The 27,646-nt window shown below is 37.7% G+C and overlaps 1 protein-coding gene across 8 annotated transcripts in view; it reads right to left on the minus strand.

Moving 5' to 3' along the window:
* Positions 1–27,646, minus strand: part of LOC122567226 (serine/threonine-protein phosphatase 2B catalytic subunit 2-like) — a 232,276-nt gene that overhangs the window by 78,301 nt on the left and 126,329 nt on the right. For all 8 annotated transcript variants that reach the window (XM_043725577.1, XM_043725576.1, XM_043725583.1 and 5 more), the window contains exon 3: positions 9,021–9,145. In XM_043725577.1, coding sequence (XP_043581512.1) covers positions 9,021–9,145 — 125 coding nt within the window. The remainder of the gene's footprint in view (positions 1–9,020; positions 9,146–27,646) is intronic.

The following is a 27,646-nucleotide window of genomic DNA, read 5'->3' on the forward strand; positions in this document are numbered from 1 at the left end:
TAAAATCTTTTAAAATATGACGCTGCATAAACTAAACTGCAAATATCAGTCATAATTGCCATTTAAAGGTTGAAAATATTATTTTATACCTATTTAATATCAAATCCTTTCTTTTACTTTAATTTTCTTTATTTTCTAATCGCGAACGATCATTCAATAATTTACGACTCAAATAAAAACTCCAATAAAAGAACATTCACGGAATTAAAAAATTGTTTATTTTTCATAGACTTGCACACTATTTTCTTTTGTTAATGTTAATGAAAAATTATGTGAATAAAATCTATTAACCACAAAAATATGTTTGTACTTAGTTTTACAACAGATTAAGGAGATATATTTTAACAGTGCTTTCGACCTTTTCACTGCGCCTCCAAACTCTGCCAAGGCGATCATTTTCGTCTTGGAACGCGGTAAACAATTTTAACAAGAGGCAGAGGTCGGTACATATTACAAGACGATTCTACTAATCTGTACAAACGAAGTAACGTGGTTAAAGACAAGAGAATCTGGCACGATGACTAATGCCACCCACAGTGACTATGAGCGACGTTGTCTGGATCAGTGACACGATGCACGATCATTTGCCAAGCCGATAAATTAGACGCGCAGCTAAGCGTTGCTTTGCAGCGTATCCCGAAGAATCGTCCCGATTGTGATCCACGATCTGCTCAATCTTATTTACCTTCCAATTTTGCGAAACAAAAATATCAGCGTCCGGTCACGCCTGTCACAAACAATGCGCTCTTTCCGAAATTTCTACGCCAATTAAAATTACACGTCGCGTGCAATGAAAGTATTTCCATTTGATATTAGGACAACAGATTCTTTGCACATGTCGGAGCATGTAACAAAACCTGACACATGTTTACAGCCGAATCAGCGAATTATTTAGTCGATGCTTGTCTTGGTTGATGGAACGACATAGATAAAGATTGTCGTTTGGCAAGTCTGCGACAGGATCGCGAAGAGAAAGGGATATCTTTGAATCGAAGTACGTTGTTGGCACTGTTGATTGATGTTCGCTGAGAGGAAGTTTAGAGGTTTTAATCTTTTTCGTCTTCGATAGCCAAAAACCGTGTCCTACATCATAGGATCGAATAGCACCGAGGATAATTCAGGTTTTTATAACAATGAAGCGAATTTTTCTAAAACTAAACTTGAACTTCTCATTTAGAAACAACTTCTCATTAGAATCAAAATTACCTAAGACTAAGCTTGAAAATTTACTCGTTTCATCATGTTGTCTCGTAGGTCTTTTTCCAGGAAGCTTCTCAATTTCAGTTAAATTGTCAAAAATATTTTTATCCAATTAGACGAATAGAATTTACACAAATCTATTTATGTAAACAGATACAAACATTTTTGACAATTTAACTGAAATTGATGAGCTTTCTGGGAAAAGACTCACGAGACAAGATGATGAATCGAGTAAATTCTCAAGTTTTGATTCTAATTGTTTGAAACATTAGATATGTTTAAACTGATACTTCTGGCGATCCTTGAAGAACTTTGTTCTAGAAATAACGCCACTCTAGAGCGCAACAACCAGAAGATATACTCAACTCCTTAGGTATTTTTATGTGAACATAATCATTATCCTCTCATTTAATTGAGTAGCATTCCCCTACAGCTCAACATTTCTACATTCTACATCGAATATACGAAAGAACCTGTAAGAAATAATAATAATAAATTGCACATCAGCGTACCTAAAACCTTCCACCACGAATAATATAAACCCAAACCTAATTTGCCTCTAACTCTCGCACCACGATCAATCCGAAACAAGATGCTACTTACCAATCCTAAACAGTAAACTCGTAACGAAAAGGTAACGTCATTGAGTAGCAAAGAACACATTCAACCACAACGTTCGCCGAGCACCAGACAAATTATCCTCGCGAATAGGTACATACAATCGTCACGTACAGCGCAGAAATCAAGGCAATCACACACTCTCTCACAGGCCTCTTTCATAACTACAGAACCTAACTCAAACCGAGTCAGGAATTTTACTCTTCGTTTATTTTCAAACGAACCCAAAGACACTCAAAGTTCGCGGAAACAGAAAGCAAGAGATCGACTTCTGAACGCATTCTACCGGCTATGGATTAACGCGCCGAACCATCGATCTTTGCTCGATGTTCATATTGCGTTGGGAAGATTCGCTTTTTACGAGGATTCGAACTGAAAGAACTTGGCCATTCGCGTTCAATCGTCCTTCAAACCGAAATAACGAACGAGACGTTGCCTGCGCGACCATTTTACAGTGTGCAAGCGGCGGAACAATGACCAGGTAAATGATTTCATTGCGATATGGCTGCGGTATCGGGCGTAATTATAGGACGAGCAGAAAGGGAATATATCGTTTCAGTGGCATCACAAAAGGACGACAGAAGTACAAAAGAGTCAGCGAGAACAACGCAGACAGTCGAACGAATTAACGAAGTGAAATTAATTGACTCGAGGGTTACGTCGAGGCCGTGGAGTTTTCAGTTATAAGGAAATTGCGCGTTTGCTCGCGACGATCGTTGCCAAAAATTGTGCAACTTGGATGACTCGCTTGCGTAACGACGTTTTGTGCATCTAAGTCCGCCGCGATCTTCCAAATTTTGTATCTTAATTTTAATTTTCCTCTGGTAATAAATAAACGGAATTTTTATGTTTCAACTCATAATCGTTTTCATATGTTTAAATATAATTCATGAATATTGCAAACGTTTTTGCAAGAATGACATGAATCATCGTTCATTTACAACTAATAACACATATGAATATTTAGAGCGAACAATTGCGACAATATTTTCTGTTTAAATCCACGTCGCTGTCATGCTCACAATATTTACACTCTTCTTGATTCTTAATATGATTTTCCAATGAAACAGTTCTTCAGTTTCTTCATTTAAAAAATTTTCAGTCTCAATTTTACCATTTTCATGCTTTTTACTTTATTCTGTGAATTGTTAAGGTGTAAGTTATTTCATCGAAGTAAATGAATTTGCAATGGCCAGTATAAATATGAAAATTCTATTCTCATATCTCTAAATGAAATATGTATCTGCTATATGTTTTGAAATTAATATCACCACGCGGGACGAAATATTGTATTGCAAGTTTGTGAAGATTCAGGAATAGAAACGATAAAGATATAAAACTTTAATCGAAGGAAGCTTAGAAGGTTACAAACATGTCCCATAAATTTTTTCCTAATGTGTCGCTAAACACAAGTTATCAAGAGACAAACGTATTTCTAATTGATCATCGCCAAAACTGACCCAAGAGCTTCCGACCTCTTCGAACTACTCCGTTTTCTCTCTATTGCGTACATCGCCAAGAAAACGTATCGAGAGGCCAATTCCCATAAACTACGGAGGAGACCATTTACGTTCTCCCAATCTTCTTCTAGCAAAGGATCACAGAAGATATCTGACCTTAACGTTGAATGGTCGAGCCCTCTTCTCTAAGAAGAAAATAAAATTGTTCCCTCTCCGCGTTCCGATAATCGTATCGTCGTTTTCCTCCAAGTAATTCCGTGGCTGAATATCGATAAAAACGAGCCGGAAACAATGTATTTCTCGTAGGACTGTGTCTCTGACTAGAACCGGAAATAAGAGCTGCCGAAGACGCACATAAGAGAAACCCGATGAACGATATCGCCGATAAGAACGATAAGAGAGGGTCAAAGGATTGATCCTTTACGGAATTATAGCCCCCAATTTATCTTTCCCTTGTCATTCTTTTTTTTCCTTCGTGTGTCATAACCATCCAGCTCGATTCGTTCCCTATTCGTTACTCTCTTTTTTCTTAAATCGCTTCGAGCCGAAGAAGCAGCTATATTTCTCCTTGAACATTGCACGACATCTCCTTTTTGTTTCTCCTTTAACCGAGTCCAATTTTCCCCGACTCATCTGACTTGTTCCTTCTGCGTCTTCCTGAACGGTTTTCCTCGCCTTTAATCCTGTTTCTGGTTTTCCGTGATCTTCCACCTCATCTTGGAAATATCTCTCTCTGGCTTCTTTCTTCGTTTGCTTTAACTCGGCCTTGATTTAACTTCATCTCTTGTAGTTTTTAGTTATGTGGCTTTATATCTCATTTTAGTTGGCGCGTTCTTTATTTTTCTTACTTTTAGTTTAGATTTTTATGGCGGAGCGCTACACGTGCGCGCAATCAATTTATCGGTATATCGGCGGATTTTATGTTCGAATTGTGAGAGTAGGCGAACGTAAGGTTTGAATGGCGGGTAGACATAATCTTATCAACGTAATATCCATTTTTATGTTGGAATATTACTAGCACGTTTGTTGCGCAATAATCGACGATATTATCAATTGTTGGTAAATTGACAAGTTTACGTGAAATATCATAATCAGATATTTAGTATCAAATCTGTTCCGTTTGTTTATTAATACCGATGATTAGTGACTTTAACCAATTTTTACTGTTTTAATATTAACTCGATTATGCAAAAGGGGCTGGAAAGTATAAATAACTAAGATCTAGGAATAGCTGAAACAAAAAGGAACGGAGAATGCTGCACCCTATTGTAATATTCCAGAATCAACGCTCCGAGCTCTCGAGTTCTGTGACGATAACCATAAAGATGGAAATTTATTTGTAAGAGTAGTAGAACTCTCCACTTTCTGCTTAAGTTCACTAGCGTGTGCGACAAAGATGATAGAATTTATGACCTGTTCAACTGTATTAAAGTAGTAGAATCCTTCTTGGTCCTAAGATAGTAGAATAAGCCCTTTCTATGACACCATAGATGTTATAGTTCAAGTACTATTTAACATTCTAGTAGAATCCAGTTTAGTAGAATTCGTTTGTCTTACTTGTCTTCTAAATAAAAAATTCAATGTTTTACTTCTCTCTGTTACTATTTATTCAGCTGCTGCAAATCAAATTGGCACTTTATTCAAGATACATTGGAAACTCAATCGGAACCATTTTCGGCTACCAGAGAGTTGAATCGTAAACTACCCTGTCTGTGTAGAACATAGTCATTTTTATTGAATGATAATATGAATATTTGGAAGCTACCAGGAATATTTGCTATCATTTTTACATTTTTGCATAAAGGGATTCTTATTCAATTTACTTTTTTCGTTACTTTACATGTACATTAAATTATACGGAAACATATTGTTTACGAATATGATTCATATAACGTTCCATTGTTCTTCTCCTCGTTATTTCTATCCACTTCTTTATCCTAAATCCCTATTTCTCTTTTTCCTATATTTTACCTATATTTTATTTCCCTTTTATTCCACTCATTCCGATATCTTCTTCCCCTTTGTATTCCTTCCTTCTCTTTTTTAACCGAGTAATCAATTCATTCTTCCTTTCCTCCCTTTTTACACGAGTCTCCCCGTGATCCACTTTTTTCATTTTTTCCCCTGTCACTTCGCTTTCCTATACCTTTTTCTGCACTCTTAACCCACTTATATCCTTCACGTTCTCTCCTCCTCTTTGCTACTAAATATTCCGTCCTTACATCCTGTTCTCTTCTTTTTATCATCATCCTCTCAAAATATTCCCTTACAACCTTTCCCCTCGTTCTTTTTTACGTCGTTCTCGTTCCTATTCCGTCACCCTTATTCGTAAAACCATCGTCAGGATGTATTGGCTTGGCAACTAAGTGATTGCGGATTTTGTCATTAGATGGTATTGCCGACATCCGCAATCACTTTGTTGCCAACCTAATATTACGCTTTAATAGATATCGAATTATACAAGTTCAATAAGAATTGGATTTTGTCCTTGTTGCAGTACTATTACTTTCGAAGGCTGTCGCAATGCGTTATAGCTAGACCAGACGTCTATATAGATTCAAACTTTTGCGAATAAAACTGAAGAGAGACCGAGCAGAGAATTCTATCGTCTATTTAATATCATAACAAGTACTTTATTTTAGATATTTGACAATAATAATGACTTATTTGATTTCGATGCCAAGAAATGTGACTTGGTTAGAAGTTTTCCAATTTTTTCCATCTGATCATCTCACTCACTCACCCTTCCATACTTTATTCTTACATTATCTTTAATCTAATTACTTCATACTAAGAGTCTATGCCAGAAGTTTTTCATATTCTTGAACTATTATTTCCCTCAGTTTACTGCTAACCGTCTGCTTATGACACCTTTTTAATCTTTGGTATTTCTTCCACCATTTTTAACAACATTGTTTCTCACCCTGTTCTTTCTATTTTGTTTAATCTGATGCAATCTTTTATCCTTTAGAATCTTTTCCACGCTTTTTACTCCTGCGGGATCTTCCATCACACGTTTCAACGTCTTAACGTTTCTCTCGCAGATCTTACACGTTCTCCCCTTTTCCCAACTACAATATCTGCCTGTTCTATGTTTCCACGCCTCGCTATAGCTTTCTAATGAGTCTAATGCTTCCTGGATATTTTTCACATTTTGCATTTTACGTGATTTCTGTGTATATTTGCATCTTGAAATTTCCATGTATTAGGTTGTCCGCAAAGTGTCTTTCTTTCTTTTTACAACGATGCACTTTCATGTAAACGTGAAACCAAGTCTGTGAAAAGTCATGGTGTTTATCTCAACGGAACAAAATGGATCGTACGTAATTCGACAAAATGATATAAAACAAAAAACGTCGTGCGCCTATTATTTCCTCATAAAACGAAAGAAACTTTTCGGACAACCTAATATAATCATAGCGCACTCACCATTGGCATTTTCCACCATACAACCATTATTCCGTTTCTTTAACAACGTTCATAAAATTTGCATAGAATATTATACAGTTTAATTACGAATAACCGTAAAGAATATAAACCTGAAGAGCCAGCTCAAGGGCTGACACTACGCGATTTCCTCTCGTACCGTAACATCGTAGAAGGCCTATGTGTATTTCATAGAGAAAACTGAAAGGATCTGTTTTCTCTTGGCGTTCTCCGGAGAATCCAGCGAAGCATATTGCGGATAGAGAGTATCGATCTCTCGATGGAGGCTCGTTGCGTCCTTCTTGGTCGCGTGTGCGAGCACGGTCACGCAGAAGCTCACGTTGTCGAGGCAAGATCCTCTTAAAAACGGACGGTAAACTGCTTCTCGATTTTTCAATCCAGCCACCGGTTGAAATTCTTTTCATCTTGCTCGATCGTGAGGACGTCCTTTCACATGGACGACGACAAGTCATCTACCTCCGGCAAGCGTTATTTATTACTATGGTATTATAGATTTCTTCTCATACAGATACGGTTCTATATTTGTGAAAAAATTGTTTGACGATGAAATATCGGGGACGATTGAGTTGGAGTTCGATGTGTTTAAATATCGAGGAATAATTTACGTGTTTTGTCGTTAATAATAATCGTGGTTGGTATAACAGGATGAATCAATTATTGTAATAATTGAGAGTACTTGCATACTTTCTTCCACATCGTCTTCCTTTATTTTGCCCTCTTTGACATTTATCATTATCATTATTGTATATTATAGCACATATACCTACTATCGTTTTTTGTTTCTTTTAATAATACTTCAGTTTTTTTTTATTAATCATTAATGAAGAACAAATATTTTCTTTCCGCTATTTTAATATTTGGAAATGGAACAACATAAATAGAATATTTGTATATTACATTATACTATTTATACATTTTAATGCAAATGGAGAATTTGATAAATACGATTACGATTACCAAACAATACTAATTACATGAAAACTTGTATCAACGATGTCCCTCTGTCTAGTCATCGGAAATACGCAAACTGCTTCTAATTACTTGCTAATGTAACTCTAAACGATTCTGTTTCACAGCCGTCTAATTAACTGGCAATTTCGTACGATTAGTAAACCAAAATTTCAAACTTTCTTATTTTCGATAAAAATTTCGAAATGCTGAAAAATCGAATCGCTGTTATTCGACTGAAAAGCTATTTTCCTCTAAATTCTTTCAAAGGCAGACGTAATAGGATTTCCTTTCTCTATGCTCTCGCGATTACTAGGAAAATATGAGAAATCCTATAAAGCGCGTCTCGTAGTACCTAAAGGGGAATAAATCCGTGCAAGTTTGGAACGAACGCGGGAATTTCAAATGAGAACGGCCTGAACTTCGTATTCTCGATGGTTAACCACATTCCAGGACAAACGGAGAGCATATTAATTGGTAATTAACCGAGCGGATCGCTAATTAGAAAGTCCGATAATCGAGGGAAGGAGCAGAGAAACTCTCTGCTTCCGGTCTACGTGCCTCGTGAATGCGAGTCTGCACGCGTTCCGTGTTCTATCGTAATGGGAAGACCTTCAAGAACTTGGAATCTGCTCGATATCGTGCTAAATTTCAATTGGTACGATAATAGAACGAAATTAGATAGTAAAATAATCATTGATATTATATAGGGTGGAATGAAATTTTTAAAGAACATCTTTCTCGAAATTTTGTTTGGAGAAACGTATTTTTGAAAATTGTGGAGCATCGTGATAAAATTAAACGATCACAGAATGATAATACCAGAAGGAATTATCGAAATAATTATTTTTCTTGATATTTCTATTGAAACAAGAAATCTCAATCTCTTCCTGTCCTTAAGAAAAATTATTAAAATAAATTATTATTTTTCTTGCGCAGGAAATAATCCAAGGGAAAAGATTCTACGCTATTTGTTACATTTCCAACCATTCGGCGCGATAACGATTTATGGAAGCGTTCGAAAACCTCAAGGACACGGAATTCATCCGATACAATTCAAAATTTCAATTGGAGCGGAGGATAAAATAATAATTCCTGTTTTATTGTATAAAATGAAAGTTTTCAATGAAATAAAAGAACGTAATGAATAAATATTGTATCCAATCGTTTGTATCACTATTAAAATTATTATTTTATCTCGAATAAGAAGTTTTGATATTATCAGGCAGCAGCGATGCCATTTTTTTTTTTTTTGTTAATATTTCTATTTAACGCGATAACGATCTACGGAGGCGTTTGTGCGAAGTTCGAGCGAACTAGAGTATCGTAATGAATTTTCAAACTTACCTCGATACTGAAATAACCCCTGTCTACATAATCGCCGAGGAAGAGATACTTCGTCGTGGAGGGTGGTCCGCCCACCTCGAACAACTTCATCAGGTCATAGAACTGTCCGTGAATGTCACCGCACACTGAAGCAGAAAGAAAAAGAAATTATTCAGACCGTTTTCTTATTATTAATAAAGACTATCCAGAGATCAACCGAGTTATTAACATAATTTTTAATTATTATTTAAAATGTTTCTCTTTCATTACCGAGCTGGGTTAAAAGGAAACTGAAGAATATCAATTTAAGCAATTACGTAAAATACATATTTCCTTCGGGCAAATTAATTGCCAGTTTATTACGAAATCGTCAACCAATCCAAAGTTATATTTTTTAACGACCTAATTTCCTTTTTCGCCATTCTATCTTCTCCCGATTTTCTTACGCATCTTTCTACGAAATCAAGTAAAGTATAGTAATTCAGGAAGTGATCTATATTATGTGAATTGTCATCACACTATTTTGATCGATCAAACGTCCCTGTTCGTTATCTCTGGCAGAGCATTCGAACAATAATGAGATCGTTCGACTTTCTTTTAATTAATTTTATAGGTACAACAATTCGGTATAAATATTTTAGCGAGCTTTTTACGTATTTATAGCGAGTAACTGACAAGTTTCGAACGTCAGAGAGCGCGAGGAGAGACTTGAGATTAGGATGCAGAGATAGAATGAATATCAAATATGTATTGAAAATATCTGCATAATTTATTTATACAGCAAATCTTCATTTATCCGCACTGCATTTATCTGTACTCCGTTTATAGGAATAACTTAAGGTTTAATTAAACGAATTTCTGCCCATTGACTCTACTTGTCTAAACGTAAATGTCCTTTATCTTCCAAACACAATTAACTCTAACCAAACTTTGATATCGTGTTCGAATTTTATTACTGTGCTTGGCAATATATTTAAAAACCATTTCATCGCGTCCATTTCTACGTTCATTTCTACCTCTAAAACCATTTCTTATTTCCACGTTTCCAAAAATATTGCCACCTTCCGAAATCCCAATAATTCTACCGCTCTCTCATCACCGCTCTAACCAGAAAACCTCAACCTTTATCTTCGTCGAAACACAATTAATTCCAAGAAACTGCTTCCTGCAGCAGAAGCTAAATTAGAATGATCGTCTGAACAGCTTGGAACCGAAATGGCTGGCAGACGAATTGTCCGGAAGAACCAACGCGATTCTCTCTCTCTCTCTCTCTGGGGAAATTCAAGGTCGATTCGCGAAATTACCTAGCGCGATTAATCGAGCACGATTAATGCCCGAGCAACGTCAAACACGCGTACACGAATTTACTTCGGAGATTAGGTAAACTTGTTTGCGAATGTTTCCACAGTGAAATTACGATGGTTGAAGAGGAGAGAGAGAGAGAGAGAGAGAGAGAAAGGCACACAGCGCTGGGGGAAACTTCCCAACTGATGTTACTTGGCAAACTCCATACACACGGAGACGTACGTAACTGGAGGCAAGTTATTTTCCGACGTTTACAACTCGTTCAAAAGGAAACATTTCCCAAGTATACGCCATGGATTTGAGGGTAAGCTGGCCAACACGGGGACTGAACCGGAATTTTTACCACGGTTTTTTGATCCACAATCACGGATGAAGTCTTGGTTTTCTTGGGGGATGAAGCGCGGAGACGTGACTCGGCGAAATATGCTTCCGTAAAGCTGGGATTTCTATCTGTTTCACTTGGAAGAATGAGGAAATCCGGCGCGCAGATCGAGGAATTGAGTTTTAATGCGTATTCTAGGGAAGGTAAGAGTGGAAATATTATGCGCCAGCAGCGGAGGATGATGTTTTCCAAATGGAATTTTGGAGAAAAGGTTGTGGTGGCTTCGAGAAAGAAACGTAAAATTTCCGCCTTTTGGATATTTACAGGTAGACATTTTGGAGAGTATAATTCTATTCTAATATGATTATAAAATAGAAATATTATACGCATGTACATGTTTCTAGCTATCCAATTTTTCGTAGTTTTTTTTTTTTAGAAAAGATCAAAGTCTTATTTAGTAAAAGTTTCTAACGTTAGTCTAATAAACCTGGGAATAAATAATAATAGCCTACCATAAATAGGCTGTCTAATGACAATACAATAGTACAATAAATATATGATTTTACTGTATCAAATTAAATGTTATCCTAAAAAATTGAGTTTCTTTGTTTCCTGTAATATAGGTACATAATGCTGTCTCCACAGCGTAGTAATTTCGAAGATTCAAAAAAGGGTAAAAGGGATTTCATATGAAACAGAAACTAGAAGTACCTACTGATTTGAACGATTGACTTAAGTGACATACGATAGAACTGCGTTTATGTGTATGGACAAGTTGGTTCGTATAATCAGGTCGTTCATATAATAAGAATCCACATATTTCTTTCTACCACCTATAACTTTTCGTTCAGTTAATAAAAGTTCATGTTCGTACAAGAGCATTCCACATTTGCTGTAAAATACATAATAATGTTGCAAACTTGTATCGATTGCGAAACGTGAGAGTGTGTCACACAACGCGTGTCTTACTATTAGACGTTCGTGTAAGTGGACTGACAATCGGCGACATGTCGAATAATAGTTAAACGCTTCTAAAATTTCGTCTATACAAACGACGTTCCAGTGTACCGATTTGTGCAACTCTAAATCTCGAAATCCTTAGCATCATAACAAATCCACCTTACATCGCCATAAGATAACACCGAAGATGATTGATTAAACCGTAACTCACCATTAATCAAGCAAAGTTCGATTTTCCCAACAGATACATTAATAACAAAATTCTTCGATAAAGATTGCGTACCTTCGTATTCAAACCGTCTTCGCGTGATAAGCGCGCAAGGAATTACAATGGAAATCGAAGTAGATTCAGAGAGAAGCCTTATCGAGGTGATGGGAGAAAAAAGAGGAGCGAGGTAAATTAACGAGAGTACGTAGGGAGCATCGTGCGATTACCATAATCCCGAGCGGTTTCGCCAGCAATTTCCATCGGTCGTCGGTCGTCCCGGTGGACCGCTTACTATAGCGATAATAAGGCCAAAGGCGCGGCCGCGGCAACTAACGAAGCGTAAATCCATACGATCAAGCTTTGGGAAAACCGCTTTGATCTTTTCTTGCATAAGCTCAGAGCGGACTGCTGTTGCGTTTTCTACTCTATATAGAAATAATCCGCAGAGAATATCGTCGAGGAAAATCTCTCTTTCTTTCAGTGCCGTTGGCTTTTTGTACGATAAGTACAGCAGTAATTTTGATTCTTGGTTCTCTGGTCTGCGAGTGTGTTTCGGGTTAAGAACGAATTATAGATATCTTGTTTCTGGTATGTGTGCGATTGAAAGAGGGTCGTGATTGCGGTATTTGATGTGCGAAATTGTACCCTCTAATCTTATGGTTTATGATACTTTAAATCATAGAAAATTTATACTTTTTTGATATATAAAATTATTCACTCCGATATTTTACTTCTACCAATTTGTTTCTACCAATATAATAGTACGAGGTTTAACAGTCGTTTTGCAAAGTTGTTCTCGAAATGAATGCTCTATTTCAACAGAGAGTATCAAGATATAGATAGTTTTTGAAATATGTGATTTTAGTATTCAATATAATTTTACTATCTTTCATATATTCCACGTTTCGTGCGAATAAAATATTCAAAAAGAAAAAGAAAAAAGATACCTAAGAAATAACGAAGACAACAGGATTAAGGCAAAATACGATTGGGAATCTCGCCTCAGTCAACGAACTTACGTTCTATCCACTAAAAATGAAAATGTTATAACATTACAACAAACGTATAACAAACGTGTGCGTTCAAACGTATAATGGATATCGCGATAAATCTCGCCTTGTTACCAGAACGTGGCGGAAACGGAAGGGACAGACACGCACTACGGCGCGTGTGTTCAATGTTAAAAGCGTCAAGATTACACGGTTCTCGAGTTCTGTTTCCCTTCCGTACGATTTATGCGAACTCGACGCGGCCATTCCGTTTCTCAGGATATACCGAGACGATATTGGTTGGCTTAAGCATCGCTGCCCGTATAGTTCTCTACTGCGTAATTCAGCAACAAGTGGCAACTTTCCTTCGGCTTTTATTAGGCCGCCTTCGAAGGGTCTGTGTTCAATGTCTGACCACACACGCGCCTATACTACTCAACCGCTTTACCACACTCGAAATGGGGAAAAGCTGTTGAAGTAATCCGTGAGGGATGTTTTGTGGTATCCTAAGGGCTTTGGAGAGGAACGCAGTTTGCTAGAAATTGGTTAGAAAGAAACGAGATTAACGTTTCACGATACTTGTGTAACATTTTGTGGTTATTGCACCTTTTTCTTTTAATATATTTATGAATGTCTTGTCAATTTTCTCTTTTCTCTTTTTTTTTTTTTTTTCATTAGAAGGATGCTATTTTAAGATATTTCTCATGTGAACTTCAACATTCAAGACCATTATCTTTAAATTTCGAGCAAAACTAATTTCAAGTACGAGAAACTGTTGTCTATCTGGAATCGATTTATCAGTTATGGAGAATTTGTTAACGAAACTTGATGCATTTTAACACGATGACATACGCAGGATTTGAAAAGAGAGGGTTTTTACCTTTTTTCCTGATACAGGAAAGCTATATTCAAGAGCCGTACCAAAAATGGCACGAAACTACATCGAAATGTCATAAAGAGAATTTATTAATTTCTGTGAAATTTTTTCTTTAATACTAATAAAAATTTGGATATTGCAATTATCTATATTAACATTTAACCTCTCGAAATAAACATAAAATAAATAAATCAAAATTATTATTTTCATGATGTCGTATCACCCTTACGTCTATTAACATTTATTAACAAATTCCAGTTTGGCTAACATTTCGCCGAGAATTATCTTAAAGGAAATACAGGCGACGACAATGGTTTTTAATCAACAATACGCGTATCATTTAACTCTTATTTACACAGTAGACATTTTAATTTATGATATTTAAATTTCCACGTTTTGTAGGTATATATTTGCAAAATGGTTAAGAACCGTCGCGTTACGCATTAAACGTCAGACTTAATTTTTACGTTATGGTAAAAAGGCTGGTCGCAATCTTTCCTTCGATGTAAATTTAAAAACCGAGACAGCTCGTGTGAACAACTTTTATAAAACTTATGACTTCGAGTGTTTTATACTTCAACGAGGAATACTGTTTATCGTCGGAGGAAATAGTGATTTTAATACGACCGAGACACGGAGAAGATTTATGTGTACGATGATGCAGTAAACTCGCACGATACCCCGGCAGAAAAGCGGTCCACATTCACAACTTTCTAAGCAATATGTTACCAGTGGAAAGCGATCCGCCGTTTAAGATGTCGCGAATACTAACAGCTACCCTGTCTTGCCACAACGTTTATCGACAAGAATTTATCGTTAACATTCATACGTCACTCTTCGTGTTGTTTCTCAAACGACTAAAAAGCTGCGCAATTCACGTGGAAACTTTCCGCGAACGACAATTTGAGAACTTCGTCTGGTCTGATTTTACTACTACCAGTTCCCTAGACGATTCTCCACGCTTATAAAGGAACGCAAAAGCGATCCGGGTAATTTCTTACGAAAAGCGGAAAGAGCAACTGTGAAATATTCTACTTCTCTAATGCCAATAACTGGTTCTATCCTTAGATTCCGTTATTGAATACCTTCGATTCAATGGATTTCCGAAGATTTAGAATTCGTTGAATGGAAATGAAGAATCCTTTTAATGTCCAGAGAATAATAAACGTAAGATGCATTGAGAATATTTGATGTTCCTAGAAACTAGATCGGTTAACTCTATCTTTCCTAGACGTCTCGATTGTATTTATTATTCGAATAAACGGTTAATATGCAAGAAAAGCAAAATGACAACGAATATTTATGCATCTACGATGAATTTAAAATCGCAAAAATATATAAAATTCATAAAATAGCGGCTATCATAATACTTAGTCGAGAGAAATAAATGTTATAGGTCTCATTTCCTCAAAATCTGCATGAAACTTGGCGGCCTAATTATCGCCGTACGCGCGTTAAACGCACAACAGAAGGTTCATTTTCCATCGTTCGAACAACTTCATAATCTGATTTGCTGTTGCGAATCTAACGCGATTCATCGTCAATTCGACGTCGTCAATTTTTTCACAGCCCAAAGTGTCCCCGTTCGCGTTGATTATTTTCAGTTCTCCACGGGGTAGCTTCTCTATAAGCGAAAAACTAATAAAAGGAACGTAGAGAGAGGTGTTGCAAATACCAAGAGAGATCGGTATCTCGTTACGTTCGAAAGCAAGTTGTCGCAATCAGCACTCCAACGAGAAAAAAAGGAAAAAAAGAGAGAGGGAGAAAATAGAGATGGAGAAGGCGGACAGCAGAGTGGAACCCCCTTAGCTTGTCGGAGGTTCGTTACTCCGGTTGGCTCGCGACCCCGTTTTAATTAAGACGCACTCACGTGCGAGCGATCGCGTGCGATACGGTGTCTCACTTGTGCGTTAGTCACGAAAGCACGCGTGCACGCACGCGAATCTCGGCTCTGCTAGGTCGACGCTGAGTTTCCGCTACTGGATATTTATTCCTCGGATATTTGTTTTTTTCGTTCCTTCCTCGTGTTGTTTCGTGATAATCGGCGATATTTTATTGATTGATTTATTTATTTACGATCAGAAGCACTTTGTGCGAGGATTTATGTAAGAATCCTTTGGCGTGATATCTGAAAGTTACTTCATCCCCGAGGAATTCGTTGTACAAATTATGGCTGAGAATACGTTACAAGTTTCCGCTACTAGATACTTTTTTATTTTTCATCTTGTCGTTCTTTTTTACTCTGTTCCCTGATAATTACAGGTGTTTCATCAGAGAAGTAGGTATTTGCTGAGAAACATTTTGCGCGAGGAATCGCGTGAGAATCCCTCAGCACGATGTCTGAGACTTTCTTTGTTTCTGAGAAATTCGTTGTAGAAATTACGAATAACAATGCGCTGCAAGCTTCCGCTATTAGACAGTTATTTTTCATCTTGTCGTTCTTTTTTATATTGTGTAAGGATAACTAGAGACGTTTTATTGGAGAAATATACGTATTTGGTCAGAAGTACTTTGTGTGAGGAATCGCGTGAGAATCTGAGAGATTCTTCATCTTTGAAAAATGTGTTGAACAGATTGTATTTAGAGATCTTTCAATTTATTAGAAACGTTTGAAAGGTAATAGAAATAGTGGAATGACGGATAGTAGAACATAAGCAAACTTGGTCATTCATGTTTAAGCTCTTCTTTTTCATTGACCTACGCTTTCAGAAAAAAAAGAAAGAGAAAGATGCTAACAACGCTGCCTCGTCGAAATTCAACTAACCTCGTGTCCATCAAATTTTCAAATTCCATTTGCAAATTCATATTTCACTATTTCTCAGCGTAACTCTGCGATTCTTTGAATCTCATCTAAAATTCCAACCGAATAACATTTAATGTTCGCGCTATCGCGTTTTACCAATCTAAGTTGCATTTTACTATCAAACCTAGCCACTTCTTATCCCTCAAAAGACCATCTCCCATGACCAAGCGAAACATAAATCACTCGCTGCAATTTTCACGGTGTTTTCCCCTTGGACACATCCTCCTGAATTATTCAAACCTCTATAAATACCTGAAATAGAATTTTCTTTCTACTCTTCTGAAACGCGTGTGTGGCGAAAACGAAAATCACACGCAGACGCGTCTAAACGCAATTTTCTCGAAAATATGATTTTCCACGTTGCTTTCATAGTATCTTAAGACGTCCTTCGTCGATTGATCCCAAAAATTTGTACATGTACATCAATTACAGATTGGAAAATTGATTTAAAATTCTTGTCTTTTTTATTTTTTTTTAATTCACCAAAGTATGTTTCGACATTGTAGCGCAGCTAGAGCCACGTTGCATGTCTCGCTAGAGCAAACGATGTTATTCACAGGTATACGTATGAAATTTGAAGGTAGTTGCACGCTCGAGGGGAAACGTTTGACATGCGCGCCTCTCCAACTACCCTCAGGTCGAGAATCGCTATATCGAACTGTTAACTTTCTTGATAAAATTTACTCCTATCGACAGACAGAATTGAAAGGCTAGTTTGTACGAGTAAGTTTCGATTTCGTCGATCGTCACGAGACAACCGATGAGTTCTCTCTGGAAACTTGGAAACTAGACTAACGTATCACTCTCTCAATCACCATCGCAAAATTATCGTAATATTCCTTCCATTTTATTTGTTCTTGTTTTAAATTAATATAACATAATATAAGACTCTTATGTCCAAAGATAAGAAACTTTATATTCGTTTCGAAGAGACAGATTTTTCTATTTTCGTAGATAATTCAATTATACTTCGTACTGAGTCTACCTACGACTGATAGCAGTGGAAATTCTACTACTACGTTGAACAAAAATTAATAGAAAAGCTACAAAATACATATAAGAAAGAAAATATTGCAATAAACAATTTGTAACGATTATTACTACCAATTCTATTCTAACTACTGTTTATATAAAAAAAGATTAGTCAAAGTTTGCAACGATTTTACATTGCGGTTTTTTCTTTTACTCAAGCTGTAATTGTAATTGTAATTGTAATTGTCGCGAAGCTTACAGGTACGTGATTGCTGTCATTCTCTTCCGAATTTATCCGTGTTCAATGGAAAAGCGTTCCGATCTTCGATTGCTCGTTTCACCCTAAACCTACGAACTGGAAGTCGTGTCTCTTAACTTCATTTCGCTATCCCCTTTCAGGTATTGACAGCTTCCAGTAGCTCGCTTGAAGTTTGCCGTATGAAAAACCTGTCTAGGAAACGGAAGTTGTTTTCTTCTGAATAAGCCCGTGACGATATTTTTCCTGCTAATCCATCGATTTAATTAATCCATCGTTTCATTAGACTTGTCAACGTCATATATTTTTCATACTTTTTGTATATTTATATTTTTCAGTCGTACACTCGATGCAACGTAAGAGGATTAAAAATTGTCTCTCGTACCCCAGAGCAGCAAAATACCTCGAGTAGCTGGGTTTTACGTTTCACCGCGAGTAACATCCGTTTCCGGAACGCGGATCAGAGACTGGAGATGAAGAGGAAAGGGGTGCGGTGGTACGTGAGGGAAATGCGAGAGGACGCACGAGAAACTCTTCGAGCAACGGTCATTGTGCTTAGAAGTTGCTTAAGCTAATTGTGACAGTCACCCTGGGAATTTCTCTTGGCGGGGCTAATAGGGGGGAGGGGGGCAGAGTGGCTCTTCACGATGCTATCGTGCTCGAGGCTGATTAAGTGCGCCGTGGACCGAAGCTGGAAGACGATAATTTGCATCTGGATTATATCGCCGCACCGATATCCATAAACCAGGCCATTGAGTGATCGAAGCGACTCTCAAGCTCTACGAGTTCTCTATAAGCTTGTGTGCTTTTATTTCGCCGATTTATCCCGCACACGTGATGTGAATGAAACGATTTATGAATAGAATATACGTTCGAGTAGAAATTATACGCTATGCTTATGGAGGGGTAGTTAAATAACGTTCTTTTTAATTATACTTGCTTTAAACCTGAGAAATGCTAGCTACAATTAGATCTCATATTTGAAAATGTAAATTGTAACTATGAATATTAATTGGCTATGAATTTATAGTACAGTTTGAAAAAATGGTTTTCACTGCGATTGATTTTCAATTGCTTTTCAACTACTTGCACTTTGGCACAGTAGTTTCTTCAATTTATACAAAACGTTTCTAACAGTTATTCAACAATAATTGATTTTCTTTCTGTGAATTTAAAAAAAAAGGAACGATCATCAGCGTATCATCAGCCTCTCAACGAACACAGTTTATTAAAATACCGCTAATTTCTAATTTCAATTTTCAATGATGGCAATTCTTTTTCCTAACTTTCGAAAAATTAATGTCTTTCCATTTCAGCACACGTTCCGCTCGACAGAGTCAGTTTCCTGGTTAAAGTGATACAACGCGAACAACGACGATTCCAGCGTGAACGTATCGCGAAATGGACTCGACGGATATACAGGTTAACTGCGCTATCGTGACCTGGATGTTTAGAGCATTGCGTTGCACCATTACGCTGCTACGTGTCCGGAATTCGTTCGCACAAACGCGTTCCAACGCTAGAAGCGCACGAACGAAACAGAGACATCATGAGATAAAGAGACAGATGTCGTGAAGCTGCGTCTTCGCCCAACCAACAACGAGGAGATTCTCGTTAACGTTCTTTCTTATAATCTGTAATATTTCTTGAAAAAGTTGCTGATTGTTGCTCAATGTTGTTTCCAGTTTCCTTTTTCACGTTTTGCTCATAAGTAACAAAAGTCGCTACTTGTCATTTATTTTTGTTTCTGGCGGTGAACCATCAATTTTTTAATATTGAAGTCACATTCATTTTGTCAAATCTGGTTTTGGTTCAACAATATTTCTATTAGAAATATTGACTATCACGTTTCAGGTATTAGACATTACAGGGCGTTAGGGTCTTCACGAAATTTCATAGATTTTTATATATAAATTTCACATATATGTTACTTTTATTCGCATACTTGCTAAATCGATTAACAGTGCAAAAGAAAAATATAGAGAAAATTGGCGAAATAAATATATTTTGTAAGATAAACACGAACCAAGCGCTTTGTTTCGATCATTGATGACGAATCGCAATTATTGCCAGAATAAGTGCGGACTAGGTCTGATTATGGTCTGACGCGACGCTTGTTCTTGGAAAATGAATTCTTCGTCGTTAGACGAAGGTAGAACGGGGAGGAACTTAGGAGGAGGATTCTTAACGTCGAGTCGGTGAAATGGAAATTTTGGCCGAGGAATTCGGCAGGGGACCGTAATTTCTTTGCACAGAGTAAATTAATTAGGTCTTCGTTGATTCTTGCCTCGAAGCGACTACGGTTTAACGAGACTCGAGTGGAATGTTCTCGTTCGAAGATTCGCGATTACGATGAAGTGGAAGAATGGATTGGAGTGCTGTTGTGATTCGTGGAATTTCTGATTTCATGGACATGATTTTTTCGATTTCGTTCTAAGTTCGTCACGGACGATCGGCGAAATGAAATTATTTTCCTTATAGAATTTTCTTACTCGGAAATAAAATCGGCGAATTGATAAAATAGCATGCAATCAATTGTAGACTAAGCGGTTCTGTCCACAGTCTTTGCATTAAATCGATTTTTAATAAAAATCTACGTTAATGGCGAGCTCGCTTCGCAAGACGATGTCACGAAATACTGCAAGACGTGCGCTAAAGGCAATCAATTTTTATCCTCTAGCGACACTTTCTTCAGAAATACGTTCCTACGAATTTATAGTTTGTAAAGAAAATTCAGCAGAAATTTGACGATAGAAAATTCATTGCTCTAAAATAAAACAAAAAGCCTAAGAAAAATAGCAATGGCGCCATTTATCGACGCTTGTAAAATCTCGGGAAACTGAAGGAAGTGGCGCAAACAATTGTCAGCAGGTTGATCCGCGATAAAACTCCGCCAACAGAATTTATCTTCCCTCCTTTTTCTCGCGTTTTAATCCGTCCTCGTTTAAAGGCTGGCCGCACAGTCGGTCGTTTAAAGCCGGCCATTCGTATCAATTATTCGCATGTCGGGTGATTAACGAGTTCAGCCGTGCAATTTGTAAGCACGCTCGCAACCGGCCTAATGATAATAAAGCAGAAAAAAGGCGAAAGCGATGACTCGCTTGCCGGTCAGACGCTATCGATCTCTCGGACACTCGGCTCAACGATGTTTCGATGAATGAAAAACCGCCTGCAACGTTTTATATTATCTTCGTCGCTTCTTTCATTCGTGCTTTTTCCCTCCTTTTTTCGGCTAGGTACATATTTGCGCCGCGTTTTACGAGATCGCGTGTGCCAAGATCAGAATTTTGCGGCAATTAATAGAGTTTTATTGAAATACGTGTAATTTTGTGTGCTACACTGGATTAGCCGCGTGGTAGTGATACACATATATGAGTATGAGTATGTGTGGCAGAATGAGCGTGCGCAGCGTCTCGTAAAACAGAAGAATGCAACTGTCCCGTACGCATGGCGATAAAGAAGATGCTGAGACAAAAAGAGTATGCAATGTGCATCCAGGAATATCTTGTAAATCACGTATTAAATAAATTTGAAACTATTTTAATATCATTTCTACGTGTAACGTGAGTATTCCCATATATTTATTTCGCGACTCAGATCCACAATTCTCAACATGTTTTAAACAGCGAAGAAGAGGGCGAATGTATCACGACGAATAAGAAAACAAATAGGATGTTTAATTATTATTAAGCAAAGTTGGTCAGCAGTGAAAATAACGATTGAACTTTCCAAGTATCTCCTCGTTATTTTTTATCGGGTTTCTGTACCTGAAAAACTACAAGATAAGACGTTGGTTCTGTTGAAATTTCCAGCCAACTTCGAAATTTAAACGAAGAGTTTGAAGATTTGTCTAGTAACGTGATGCGAAGTGAGTGGAAAACTTGGAATAGAAGTAAACCCCGTAGAGTTATATTCTAGAGAAGGCTTCTCACATATTTTTCATAATTCAAAAAGCTACCCTAAATAAAAGACCGTGCTAAACGTGAACTTTTCCAAAAGGATCTTTACGGAAACTTGAACAAAAGGGTCTAGAAAATATATTCCAATAAAACTGAATCCGGATATCTTAGAGATACCAGGTTCCTTAGAAAACACTCCATGCGTGTTCCATCATGTAAAAACTACCCCACAAAGGCAACTGGATGAAATTCAACGCGAGAACGGTATACATCAACGACTCTCAGGAAGCCGACCAACTCACTAGAAAACAGCCACATGATTATTTAAAACACTACAAGAGAGCCAGCTTCGTGGCAGAGAAAATCTTTCGCGCCTACCAGCCTCTACATTGTGCATATACATATACATGTACACGGCATCGTATTTTCTTTCCAGGGACATTACTTACCATCGTCGCTGAACGAGAAATGGAGAGAACAAGAGAGAGAAAGAATAGAAGAGGGACGAGGGTTTATATGTATACCGCTATGGAGCGGTGTAAACATACCGGAGCGGATCGATTTATGCGGCTAAGTAAGTGCATTTTTATGCACCGTTTCACAGCCGAGACGAGCAGCCTTGCAGCGAGCCACTTCGTTTAACGAACGACCTATATAAAACGCTGCTTCCTCTTTGAAACCTCCTATACCACGCCACTTTGTCCATTTATTCCATACGTTTCGCGTGTGGAGTCACAAATTCTACGCCTTTTTACTCCTCATCGTCGGAGCCCCAAATTAGAACTGAAACTCGGGTAGTCTGCGAGTTTACGTGAGAATCGCGAATAGCTGGTTCGTTTCCATTTTTATTTAAATGCGCAGTATGTACGACGTAAATTGGACAGTATGTAAATTTTCTATTATCGCGTGAAATTTACTTGGAAAAAGTGTCACGGCTACTCGAAGGTTTTAAATTATTCTCCATACTTGTATAATCATCAACGAACGCAAAGTCGACGATGGTCGATGATGTTCTCTACGAGTCGATGAACATCCGGACGATTATGCTACTTGGTAGTGGCACTCACAAATAGTCTGGATATATTTCTGTAAATTCATACCTTTATGAACGTAGCTGAAAGAGCAGGCCCTAGCCAGCAATTTGTTTCCAAATATCATAATAACATGTACCATACTATGCATATTTTATGTATTTGTCTATATTGCGTGCATTCTGCGAACTTCTGCCACGTTGAAATTCCCATAAATGCATAAAATTCAGCAGTCGACTCCTAAAGGTTCCTCGTAAATGGTAGAAACCTGTTCTTCGCGACAACAAATTCAGGTAAAAGGATACATCTGCGGGCCAGAAGACTTTCCGAACACGCCTCGAATATACTTAGATTCTATCAAAACTTCGGTACTCCAATGTAATCTTATTTCGTCGAATCTTAATAAACCTCAGACTTGCACAGGTTCCACAGCTTCGATTTAAGAAGACAAAAAGAAGTTCAATATTCTCGACGCTAGAAACCCTGTGGAGAATATTGAGGCGTCATGTGGGCCTTATTACACGTGCAATTAAGATCTCTGAACGAGCAAGGAGCAGACGACCGCCATCTTCTATAGTCTGATATAGAGAGATTCGGTTGTTCAAGTCGCAATGGAACTTGGAATATTTGATTTTCTTAGGAGCGAAACGAGGTAGAGAGGAATCTTGCGCCTTGGACACAGCCCCAGATTCGTTGTTCGCCGCGGGTTCATTGTTCGCGTGCCTCGAAATCCGGGTCGATCGTCGTCGGAAACCGCATCCTTGTCGTGAGATGCTGGCTCACTCACGTACACACGTTTAATTCTTTCACACATGTGTTGCTCCCGCAGGATTTCTTCTTTCTGACTGTTAGCGATCATCGCTAACGTCGTTTGTGTCATAGCTGCGTTATTTAGTTTAGAACAGGAGGACTTCTTCAACTGTCGCCCGTTTATTATAGGGTCGTGAAAATTTTTCAATTTGTCACGCACCGGTGAAATGAAACGTCTCAATCGTATGTCATTAAAGAATCGCAAAGACTTCGTTGAGTTATCGATCGAGGTAAGCGTAAAACACCAGCTTTTTAAGAAATAGTTCAAATGGTCTTTTGCTTGGAATTAGAGCAGAGTTTGCGGAAAATTCTAAAATGACCTCAGGCAGGCTCATGACATTTCACACCACACATCTATTGCAAAACGACGTCTTCGTCATTCAGACGTTATCTCGATCGCGACTGTAAATTCAGAATATCGAGTGACCCCGAAATACTGAAGATTGACGATGCTCTGTTAAGTTGAAATTTAATTCTTTAGGTAAAAATAAACAAGCACGTTATCTCGTCAATATGTCTCAAGCTTGCCCTAATACTAAGTGATAATAAATAATTCAATCATAATTATATTATATCGAATATTTTTTCATTTGTTGGCAACTAATGTTTTGTTTGTATATATATTTTACGTATATTTCTCTCTCTATATATAACTGAGATCGCGTAAAATTTTTCCAAGCAAAATGGTACCTCGGATGGAAAAAGTTTAAGCGCTGGTTTAGCGTCTCTGGGCGATCAAATGTCAGGACGCTTCAGGATCGCTTAGTTTCTTATAACACGTAGTCGTGCCAGAGATTAAGGAGCCTCAAGGGTCTCGACAGCCACCAATCGTTGAGATTCGGAAGGAATTTCACGCGGTATCCGGAGAGGCCATCTTCGATGATCCCTGGAATCACTTCACCCTCGCTCCGAAAAGGCTAAATTACCGGGAGCAAGTCGCGAAGTCTCGCTGTAGTGCTAATTGGCCCTTGCTTTTAGGGAAGCAGGCCAGTCAACAACCTTGAAGACTCTCAATCAGGAGGATGACTCCTAGAGAGGATGGGCGAAACCAGGAAGGCAGTTTTCGGTTTTTCGAGTCGAGAGAAGAAGAAGAAGAAGAAAAGGAGAAAAGTCCACCACCAAGTTCGTTCGATTCAGTAAATTTCAACATATTGTAAAGTTCAGTCAGTCTTATTCAGGTGACACAATTAGCATAATGTTTCCGCTATGTCGAAATTGGGTGGCCTTTCGGGCATAGGCAGTGTAGCATTGCGCAATATTCAAGACCAGAAGAAATTGCTCGACAAACTATCGAGCGGAACAGCCTTCTGACCCCCAGCAGTTACTTTGGCAAATCACGCGAAATGCGAAAAAGTAGGGAAAGAGAAGCATTCTGTAGTTAGGAAACTTTTCCTTTAGTCGGTGTCTGTTGGGACGTCGTTGTCTGTTTTCTTCTTTATCGAAAAATGGGAGAAGAAAAAGGAATAATGTTGTGCTTTTTTGGAAATTATTGAATCTTTGGTTTCTGGAATTTTTCGCGGAGGATAGAAACGCTTGGAACGCGTCAAGTTCCTGCTCTTGCGGATTTTTGTTATCGAAAAGAAGTAGAATTTGTAGAATTTCAAGTTTTGCCAGTCTTTTCGTTAGCGCAAGAAGAGCAGAGAAACGCCGGACTTTCTTGGAACACGTTGGAATTCTTGTGGATTTTTATCGCTTCTCGAAAGAAAAGGAATGAGAATGTTGCGTTTCCTTGAAATCTGTAGAATCCGTTAGTTTTGTTAATCTTTGACGGAGGAAGAGAAGAATGTCCTTTTCTGGTTCTTTGCTTCTTTTCTCTCCTGGACGTGGAAAACGGAGACAGGCAAACACCGAGTTTCTTTGGAATGCGTCGAATTTCTGCTTTCGAGGATTTTCGTTGCTGACGAGAAACTCGGGAAAGAGAAGAATGTTGCGTTCTCTCAGAATCGTAGAATTTTTATTTCCTCGAATCTTTGTTCTACAGGACGCCAGTAGATTGTACAAAAGGTAGAGAAAGGGAGAACGCTATGCATTTGTAGGAAACTCTTGAAATTTTCTTTTCATGGTTTCCCATTGCTATTGGAAAACGAAGAAGGGAAAGACAAAAGAGGAGCAGAAAGTTCGTTCCAATGCGGTTTCTCTAATTAAAGGCACATCTATCCTCCACATGTCTTCTCTCTAACAAGCAATGAAATCAACTTAATTTGCAGGGGAGACAGATAAGTAAGGCTTCAACTAATTAATTCACTCTCCTGATTTCTTCATGATCATTCATGTTACGTCGAGTGTTAGCTTTCTTTCAGAGAATTCCTCGTCCAGCTAACGATTACTCGACTAACCGAACAAACAAAATTTAAATTTTAAGCGTTTCCTTAAGAGTTTCACGAAAAAGAGAGATTTTCACTGTTTTAACTTGAATACAAAATACCATTGCCATTGCTGCTAATTGCAATAACACATCGTTCGATCTTCTTACCATTTCAAAAGTTTACAAGAAGTTTCAATTTTATTATTATTAATCTTATTATATATCGTTAATTTTGTGATTTTGTGATTTGATCATTGAACCTCCAGCACAACATTGGCTTCTTATAATATTAAAAAGATGTAAGATATTCTGTCCAGAAATTCTATTTGCTAATTTATTCGCGGGAAGACATTTTTATTCAATTCTAAAATTCAAAGCATTCGAATTTTCCTCTCGCTCGAGGTTTAACAACGTTCTACGATCAACAGATCAAGTTATACAATGAAATGAACGATATAATATTCCACAAACTTTAATTCAACGTAGGATTCGAATCTCGACGCTCTGTTTCTCTCGTGCAAGTGGCCAGATTTTCGTTACGCAAGACGCAAGGCTTGCTAACAGGTAGTTAGCAACAAAATCCTGTTGGATTTATTATATTCGTGTTCCATTAATGTTGGTTGAAAAACCAATTAGCAATGTCGGCTGACAGAATATTAATCATCGGTCAATCGGCTTACAAAAATGCCGATTCTCTGATGCAACGTCGATTCCATCTGTTGTTTAGACCACCGACGAAATAAGTGTAATAACGAGGGATTTCCACGGGGGATTGTCGCTCGTATCAATTAACAAATTCCAACAGCGTGCCATAGAGAATCGTAAAATAGTCTGGCAAAATTGTTTTTTTTTTTTCCCGGAAAAACAACTCTGCAGTTGGCTTCGCGGGAAATTAAATTTTATTTCGAGCAGTTCGCAGTTTCCTTTCGAAATGGTTATGTATACTTCCCATCGGAGATTTTTACTCCGAGCTATTGGCTTTTCGTTCTCTTCGCTTAGGTTCGAGTTTGTTGGAAACTTGCGTTACGTTTTCGGGCTAACGAGTCCCGTAAGAGATATCTGCACTTTGTTAGGATGGAAAAATCTACGCTGGTCTTTTATACGAAGCTTCTGGATGTTATTCTTAATCATAGAGATAGAGGTAATTAGAAATTGTATGCACAGAGTGTGGAAGAAGTATATATTCCCATTAAGGTAAATGGATTTAACTATATCTCTGGTTTAATGTAGTTTGCATTAAGAAAAGTATCGCGGGCTTATCCTTGACCCAGAGATTCAACATTACATTTTATCGCGGATTTTTCAAAGAACGAATCTTATCTACAAACGGCAGCAGCTCTTATTCAAAAACCACTATATATCTAAAATTTCGAATCACGTTTTTAGATTCGAATCCTCCTGTGCTTCATTTTCAAATCCAATCGGCTTTTGCAAAACGTGAGAAATTTATTAAGTTTGAGAAAGGTATACGAAAATTACATGACACACGCGATAATAATTTCCTTAGAACGTTCAGAGTTTCTTTGTTTATTAAGACTGGAAGATAAAAATTCGAATATTGCAAGATTAAATGAAAATCATCCTAAACAATATTTTAGCCCTTTGCGTGTTGATAGTCTTTTTGTACGATCGACCTTTTGCAACATAAAAAAAATCACTTCTCTCTTTTAAAATCAAATATCTTTTTTCAAGAAGAAAAGAATTGCAAGTGTTCATAAATTTATTTATGCGGCAGAATCATTCCTTTGATACGTAGGAAAGGACCAAATCCTGATAATACAATTTCTCAGTTCGATCCACTTCTTCCTTTCTATCGTCCACGTCGATCCCTTGTGCACGTTAATTCGCACTTACTTAGTGGCGGTATACCCGATCGACTGCCACTTCCGCTTAACCGGCTTTGTCAGCCG

This window comes from Bombus pyrosoma, linkage group LG4 (assembly GCF_014825855.1).
Source record: "Bombus pyrosoma isolate SC7728 linkage group LG4, ASM1482585v1, whole genome shotgun sequence".
NCBI classification, from domain to species: Eukaryota; Metazoa; Arthropoda; class Insecta; order Hymenoptera; family Apidae; genus Bombus; species Bombus pyrosoma.